This window comes from Oryzias melastigma, linkage group LG19, assembly GCF_002922805.2.
Source record: "Oryzias melastigma strain HK-1 linkage group LG19, ASM292280v2, whole genome shotgun sequence".
NCBI lineage: Eukaryota > Metazoa > Chordata > Actinopteri > Beloniformes > Adrianichthyidae > Oryzias > Oryzias melastigma.
In genome coordinates this window covers 22108919-22117919 of record NC_050530.1, presented here as the reverse complement: position 1 = coordinate 22117919, position 9001 = coordinate 22108919, and the positions used below count along the sequence as shown (strand labels likewise).

At 40.0% G+C, this 9001-nt stretch overlaps 1 protein-coding gene across 1 annotated transcript in view; it reads left to right on the top strand.

Moving 5' to 3' along the window:
• Positions 1-4614: 4614 nt before the first annotated feature.
• Positions 4615-9001, top strand: part of myocd (myocardin) — a 33942-nt gene continuing 29555 nt past the window's right edge. The window contains exon 1 of the mRNA XM_024285660.2: positions 4615-5026. Coding sequence (XP_024141428.1) covers positions 4972-5026 — 55 coding nt within the window. The 5' untranslated portion in view covers positions 4615-4971. The remainder of the gene's footprint in view (positions 5027-9001) is intronic.

Genomic DNA, 9001 nt, shown 5'->3' with positions numbered 1-9001 from the left:
AATGTCCCTAACGTGTAGCGGTGTCGGACTGTGTTTTGGTTACGTGTCACTACGAGGTTGGAGGTTAGCGTTGTCACAGCAACGTTTGTTTTAGTGTTTTTTTATTTTATGTTTTGCAAACGAATTTGGGAGTTACAGGTTTTACAAACCTGAATTTGCTAGCGAGGCGTATCGTGTAGCGGTGTCGGACTGTGTTTTTTTATGTGTTCTAACAAGTTTGGGAATGAGCGTGCTCACAGTAATGTTTGTTTTAGTGGTATCAGTGTGTTTTTTTTTTTTATAAACGTGTTGCAAACTAGGGTGGAAGTTACAGGTTTTGTGAATTTGCTAATGTGGCTAACGTTTAGTGATGTCAGACTGTGTCCCCCCCCAACGTGTCACTACAAAGGTTGGGAGTTAGCATCTTCACAGTAACGTTTGTTTTAGTGTTTTATTTTTTGTTTTGCGAATGAGCTCGGGAGTTACAGGTTTTGCAAACCTGAATTTGCTAACAAGGCTAATGCATAGCGGTGTCGGACTGTGTTTTTTTTTTTTTTGTGTTACTAACAAGTTTGGGAATTAGCGTAGTCACAATATTGTTTTAGCGGTATCAATGTGTTTTTTAGGAGTTGCAGACATTGAGAATACGCTAACGTGTCGTGTATCACAAACAAGTTCTAGAATTATTGTAAAAGCATTAAATAAAGTCTGCTCTGGACTGATCTCTGACTCTTGTCTCGCTTAAATCTCCTTATAATTTGGTGACATAAATTGGAAAATAGTCTGGTTCGCTCTATAATGCTGAAAATGCAGTACTTGATGATATTTTGTGAAGGTGAGCGTATGTCAAGAATTTTGTTAGTATGAGACAGAAACAGCTCTCGATGAACAAATTACAGTTATAGATATCTCAAAGGTTCACAAGGACACCCTCACTTCACCAACTTTTATTTTATAGGTAAATAATAATCTGTTTAGGTGTCGTCAGTGACATATCCAGTGTTAAAGGGTTAAAGAAAGTGAATGATCTCTGAGCACGACTTCAGCTTTCAGTCTTTATGAGGCTCAACTTCATGCTCTGCATCAGAGGCGCTACTTTAACTTCATCACTGGGTTGTTGTAGCTTCTGTTGAGGCTTCACAACAAAAACAAAAACAAAATAACCACCACTACAAACTTAGATGACATTTTTTTCAGAGTCAAACAATAGCACTGAGTGATCTCTGACATGTTTTTTAATAAAAACAACAGATTTGATGAAGACAAGGGTTCAGAAGAAGCTCACAGGGTTGAATTCACAGAGAGCTTAAAAAAAGTTAATCAATGAAAGAAAGAGAAATCAGACAGAAGTTCAGAAAATATCACTGGTCATCCTTTGTCAGGAGTTTTCAGCTTTGACCACTTCTGCAGGAAATCTGGGGGACTTAAAAGAAATGTAAAGGTTTAGGCAACAACAGAACTTGATAATTCTTCTGTGTGAGGAATTTTAAAATCATTTCTGTGGATATGTTCTACCTCTAGGGTTGTTTCCTTAGCAGGACGTTGCTCCACATCATGTAGATTAGTCGGTGTGGATCAAAGACTCAACATTAAATACAAAATGTGTCACAAGCAACTCAATTTCCAGACCTGAACCCTGATTGAAAACTTTTGTCACAACTTTACAAAGAAAGGTGGCGATGCTACACAATTAGCAAGATCTTAAGGTCATCCAAGTGTAATTTAAATGACTGATGGACAAGATCCATAAAAACTGGGGTGGTGAACATCAACGAGTTAACACACGCAATTAATCAAAAAGAGTTAACATGTTAGGATTTATTAATGCAAACTAATCAAAGAGACGGTCCTTCGCTTTAACCTGGAGGTTCAGGCTTCCACGATGTGCGTTAAAACTTTTCAGCGGGTGTTATCCCACTTATACCAGGGTAATGTACAAAAGACATAAATATTCAATCAGTTTTTAGTACTTTAATACTTTATTCTTGTTATTTTTTTGGTTTAGATCACTTTTTCACAGAAAGCGGACTACTTGATCCATGGCCGAGTACCATATTGTACAAATAAAATTTACCTGGTAAAATATTGTGATTAATCACAACACAGAAGTGCGATTAATCAGATTTTTTTTAAATCAGCTTTAGTCACACTAATTAAAAATAAATATTCTAAATGTACAGTTTTGTGTGCGATTTCACATTGTGATAATTCGCAAATAAGTGGTTGGCAAATACTGTAAATACAAAAAATGATCGTGATTATTTTTTTTTCCAGTTTTGCAATTAATTTTTTTTTTATCAATTCCCAACCCTAAAAAAACTGAAATATTTGACCAAGTGTTGCAAACAAGCATTTTGTTTAAACAAGAGTGTTGATTTTCGTTTTATGTTCCATTATTTGAAGTGTAAAAAATTCCATCTTTTATGGCTTATCAAAATCTTTTATTATATTGTAAGTAGGCCTAAATACAACTATTTTAAAATACAATGTAAAATGTTCTCTTAAATCTTTTGCTATTCTTAGCTTTTCCCCTACTATCTCTTCTCTGTGCATTTAGTTTGGTTATTTTCATTCCAAAACGAGATCAGATTTGGTGCCTAAATTGAAAGACGAAAGGATAAAACACACATTGGCTAAGAGCTAACGCACAAATCCTCCGTTTTGCTGGTAAAATAAAAAAATCATGAAGATGTATGATGATAAAATCTTCTTTTTCATACTGTCAGGACACAAAGTCTGTTTGGTGGTGAGCTTTGTTGTTCAGACGAGCCAAGCGTCTTCAGCCGTGAACATTAATCCTCTAAATCTGGTTTCAGTGAAGCAGCAAAGTTCTGCTCTGTAACAAAAACAAGAACGCGTTCTACTTCATCACATTTTCAGGCTGTTTATATTTTTTAAGGTTTTGTGTCAAACTTCATAAAGTCGTAAAATCTGAGAACAAAGAGCTGGTGGAGCTCCGGCTGACGCCGCTCGCCGGACTCCTGGTGGCTTCAGAAGCTTTCTGGCCACAAACACTGAGCTGTCGCAGACACGGCACAGCCAATCAGCTGTTGTCTTCCTGAGCACATCGACAGACGCGGGGGGTAAGCAGATGCAGCATCAAGAAGAAATGCTGATTTTTACAGATCGGGACAGCTTTCAGTCGTCGTCAGTCATGAAAGGACTTGTCATAAACAAAGTGAGAGTTCCAGAGAGGCCTCCCTCCATTTTTCTGCTGGAAATCCTTTACGAATCCTTAAACAGGTCATCGCTCACACAGCTGTCACTCTGTAAACCTTTTTCCTCCAGTCTGCACAGTTTTGGTACAGCTGCAACACACCCTATGTTGTAGATGATCAAATTTCACATCTTCAATCCTTTTCTCTTAACTATCGACATGCAACACTATAACTGACATGCAACAGTTCACGTTTAATATGCAACAGTTCACTTCCATGCGCAAGTTACAAGCGACATTCGAAATTTTACAATCAACATGTAACAGATTCCAATCAACAAGCAACACTTTACAGTCGACGAGCAACAGTTTCCGATCGACATGTGATATTTTAAAAACGACAAGCAACACTTAACATTTGATATGCAACAGTTTACTTTTAAATCGCAATAGTTTACTTGTTGGGCAACACTTTGCATTTATTATGCAAAAATTTCCCTTCAAGTTACAATCAACAAGAAACGCTTTACAATCGACATGCAACGCTTTACAATCGACATGCAACGCTTTACAATCATCATGCAACGCTTTACAATCGACATGCAACCCTTTACAATCGACATGCAACGCTTTACAATCGACATGCAACGCCTTAAAATCGACATGCAATGCTTTACAATCGACATGCAATGCTTTAAAATTGACATGCAACGCTTTACAATCGACATGCAACGCTTTACAATCGACATGCAATGCTTTAAAATCGACATGCAACGCTTTACAATCGACATGCAACGCTTTACAATCGACATGCAACGCCTTACAATTGACATGCAACCTTTTACAATCGACATGCAACGCTTTACAATTGACATGCAATGCCTTAAAATCGACATGCAACGCTTTACACTTGACATGCAACGCTTTACAATTGACATGCAACGCCTTAAAATCGACATGCAACGCTTTACAATTGACATGCACTGCTTTACAATCGACATGCAATGCTTAATCTTTGATTTGCAAAAGTTTACTTTCAATTTGCAGAAAGTTACAATCAACATGTAACACTTTACACATGATATGCATCACTACAGTCGACATACAACCTTGTATGGATCCCTTCACATTAAAATGCAAATCCAGAAGTTACAGTTTTGATAATCATGGGTATGAAACTTTTTTTTTGTTTGTTTGTTTTCTTTTGGGGGTGTTTATGAGATCAAAAGATGCTGTAGAAAAAAACCTATGACGATAAAAAAAGGGGGTTGGGGCCGTCTAACTTTTTATCATTATCGTCAGTATATGATCCATAAGCCCCCCACCCCCCCCCACACACACACACACACACAGCAGTGCCGTCCTCCTATCAGACTGGGACCGTCTATCTTGATCTTTTCCTCGTCGTCTACAGTACCCCCCTCCCCCCTAATGACAGTCAGCTGGGCTGATAGGCAGATATATTTACTCTGGTGGCGCAGGAGGAAGGAGTCATCAGCCAAACCCTGCTGCGCCTCGGGCCTCGTGGGAGGGGCTTGGAGGGAACCCTGGCTGCTTGGCCCCTCCCTGAGCGGGGCATATCTGTGTGTTGTCCCTGGCGTGCTCAGAGCTCTCAGCTGGATGGGACCAAAGCCTCATCGGCCCACAGACTCGCAGAGAGGAGGGGAGGCAGGAGCTCCGTGGCAGAAAGCGGCTCTCCTCGCTCGGCTCTTTCCCTCCATGAGGCACAGCGGGCCTCCTCTTCCTCGTCTGGACTGCGGAGGAGGTCGCCGGGGTCAACGTCTGGGGGGCTGCTGTTTGAGACCTGCGAGCGCTGGAACTGTACTGTGAACATTATGACTCTGCTGGGCTCTGAGCACTCCATCCTCATACGAAGAAAGTTCCGATCAGGTGAGGAGAGTTCCTGCTGTGTTTGGGGGGTCGGGCAGCGAGAGTGGCAGGTGCATGGCGGCAGGGGGCTGTGATGGATTTAGATCCAGGATGTTGTCACAGGTTGCTGCACTTGTCCTCCACCAACCTGCGTAGAATGGAGGGGGCATTAAACAGCCGAGGGGGGAGTCAAAGGTCATCTGATTGAAGGGGATGCACTTCAAAAAAGTCCCTTTTCCCTGCTGTCGGCGTGTTTGCGCCGCAGTCTGACCAACACTGCCCCCTCCCTGAAGAGCGGAGGCAGGAGCAGCAGCAGAGACGGAGAACCAAATGACGCTCTTCCTCTGAGCCGCTCGGAGCTCCTCCAGCCACCGGAAAGCGGCTCTGTGCTGGGGGGGCGGCGGCGGCGGCGGCGGCACATGAGAGGAAGGATTAGCGGTCAACAGAAGACGGTGGCTCCCAGACTGTGTTGCTCTAACCCGAGCGCCCCTAACGCGCCGCAGATGTACAGATACAACGTGCAGCCTGACGCCCAAGTCACACGGCTTGATAACAGCTGATTCATGAGAGCGCGGGTGAACCCGCCAGAGGGTGGCGGAGAAGTGAGGCCCCGCTGATGACAGACGGGTTGTGGGACAGACCTCTTAAAGCTCCGCGTTCTCGCCTCCATGGGAACCACTTCTGCCCCAAGAGAAGATAAACTCCATCTTCTCATGCTGCGTTTAAAATGTGTTTTTAACACGTACTTGTAGCGTTTTTCTGATGATGGAGGACAAATGTATAGAAAATTAAGCTGCATTTCTTTATTTGAATTGTTGTGAATCAGGAGCACTCATAAATACCCTTTACCAAAAATAAGTGGTAATAGCATTTTATAATAAGGGTGTGGCCCTCCAACAAGCTCCCTCCTGATTGGCCAGATTGGTTCCCATAGAAACGGTGACTCGGACCAATCATTGCTCACTGATGTCATCTGGCTCCAATATGCCGGCGTTCATATCGAGAAAAAATGGTGACTAAGTAAACTTCATTTGGTTGGACACAAAAGTAAAGCATTTTTTCTTGGTGACATTACACTCACTCAGTCCAGTTTTTATATACAGACAGAGGTGATCCTTTCTTTGATGTGACTCCGCCCCCACGTCAAATTGAGCTAAACACGAAAGAATGAAAATTCTAAATGCAAACTGTAAATTAAAGGCTATAAATTAAAGACGGAGATAAATAAAATAATAAAAAAGGATAGTTTTAGTTTACCTTTTAGGTACTTATTAGAGATAAACTTTACAAGTTCATAAGTATGTTCATGTGAAATAAACTAGGATTATACTTAGAAATATACTACAAGTCTAACTATATTTGTCACTGTCCTTAAACATTTTGTTACACAGACTTAAAAGTGGATTAGATGTATTCTTGGATATTTCCAGTATATTAAAAATGTAATTTAATACTTATCAATAGAAGTTTATCAATAAAAGGAAACCCTTAAAAGCTACATTAGATATACTTCAAAATGTACTTTCATAATCTTAGAGTAAACTTAAAGTTTATTGCCCGTAAACTACCAAAAAGGTTACTTTAAGTATACTTTTTTTAACTAAAAGTGGGCCACTTTAGTCCCAGGAAGTATACTTGTCAGTAAACTACCGTCATTTTTTTAAATGTACTTGGTACACTTTGGGAAATATGCTTTTCTATACTTAAGAATACTTTAAAAGATTTCCTTGAAGAATACTTATTTTTGGTAAAGTCATTGTTGTTGTTAGGTTGGGGGTATAAAGGGCTGTAAGATAGTGGGAGAGTGTAAACAGAGAGCTCTCGGTGACGGGAAGGGGGAGCGGGGTTGCTCTTTACCTACAGTCCCACCCACAACTCTGAGGCGAATGTTTAATATTCTACTGCCAGAACAGAAGAAACACCTGCTGTCAAACCAGCTCAGGAAATATGAAGTAGAAAACATGACTGACAATGAATTTGTAAAAACTTTATTGGTCTGATTTTAGCCAGACAAACTCCATCCTTACATTTCAGTGTCACAGGGTCGCTGGAGCAAACCCAGCTGCTGTTCATGATGAACAGATTGTTAAAAAATGTATATTTTTTATGAACTTTTAATTGTAAATATGCAAAAAGTGCAAGAAAAAAGTGACTTTTTATCATGTTTTATTTAAAAATAAGCTTTAGAAACCAGATAAATGTGCAGGAATATTTAGTTTTTTAGAGCACAAGTCCTGTCAGCTCTTTAACCCTTTAACACTGGAGCTCCAGTGTTTATGTTCTTTGATTTACAGTAAGTTTCTAACCAATAACACGATAATGAGCCGCTTTTCTCCTTCAAAATCTACTGGAATTATTGTGTGAACAGTTTAAAAGTTAGAGTATGTTAAAGATTTTGCCTTTAAGCATCAGGTGTTAAAGGGTTAAATTTAATATTTTAATCTATAAAATCTTCAAAGGAGATCAGAGTCCAGGTTAGAGCAGCAGGACGAGCAGCTGAATCTTTAGAAAGTGAAAAGTTTCTGTTTAGCAAGAAAAATAATCTAATCAATGGAGTTTCAATCATTTTTGTGACTCAAATTCATTTCTTTATTGTGGTAAGACTATTTCTCTTACCCCAAGGGAAAATCTTTCATTGCTTATTTAAATAAAATGTATCACATTTTCAGAATAGGGGCTTTGTTTTTGCAGTGTGTGCTGTTCATCAAGCCATACGGGACACAACCAAGCACATATATGGAGCTAATACGGGGCCAATATTATTTAAAAACCCAAATTAAACGATTGAAAAAAAAATTGTTTGGCCAAAACGAAATGTAAAAAAAATGTTGCCATTATAAAACAAACTTAATTATTTTCAGCTTCAAATGTTCAATTGTTTAAGTTTCAAAACTCAAAATTTCAATTTCAAATTTTTTTTAAGTTTCAAATCTTTTGTTTTTGAATCTGAAAATTTCAGTTTCAAAACTTTTGGCTTCATTCTGGTACGTTGGAGCGGGGCTAACGCAGAGGACCAATCCAAATCGACGAGATTAGTAACTTGAGTCCCGGTGCGTTCACTGACTCTGAGACTTGCGATAATTACGGTCAGAAAATGGCTGTATCGTCTGCACTATTATAGTCAGAAGTTGTCCCAAGACGAGTGTAAAAAGTTTTAGCGCGTACAAACCACACGTCCAAAACACTGATTGGTCTTTCTTGTCAGCCCCGCCTCAACAGAACCAGAAGTTTTGAAACAAATGAAAAAAAGATGTGACACTGGAAAAAAAGATTTGAAATTGAAAATTTGAGTTTCCAAACCAAAAAACAGAACATTTGAAGCTGAAAATAATTCAATCTATTTTAGAATTAAAAAAAGTTTTAGACATTTTACTTTTTTTAAGCCCAAAACAAATATTTTTTTTTTCTTTTTTTTTATTTGAGTTTCAAATAATTTTGGCTCTAATTTAGCTCCATACACAGAGGAAAACCTCTTCAAAACAGAAAATAAGGGGGAGAACTCTCAGCTCCTCAAAGGGAAAAGGGGAGGTGCTGCTCCTTCAGAGCGTCTCCTCCCTGGTTAGTGTTCACGGCGGCGGCGTGCGGCCGTACCTCACACACGCTGTAAATCTGAACTCTTGTAAATGTGACGGTCGGCTCGTGTCCTTTGTTCTCCCGCTGGAACCGGCGGGGTTGGGTTTCAGAGCCGGGCTTTTGGGTTATTGATCACCTGTCGGTACAAAGCATACTTTTTTTTTTTAAACATGGGTCAGAACCTGCAGCACGGAGAAGAACGAGGCTTCTACCTGACAGGATTCTGACCTCATCCCAGGAACGCTGCAGTTTGGAATTTTTTCCATGGATTCTTCCAGCTTTTTGTCCCGGACAGAAGCTCCTGCAGCTTCATGACAGAAAACTTTGACCTCATCACAATGTTGCCTGATGCTGCGGCCGACCCCCCCAACTCAACCCCCCCGATGTAAACTAAAGCAGATGTGCTGACGGGAAGAGCCTGCT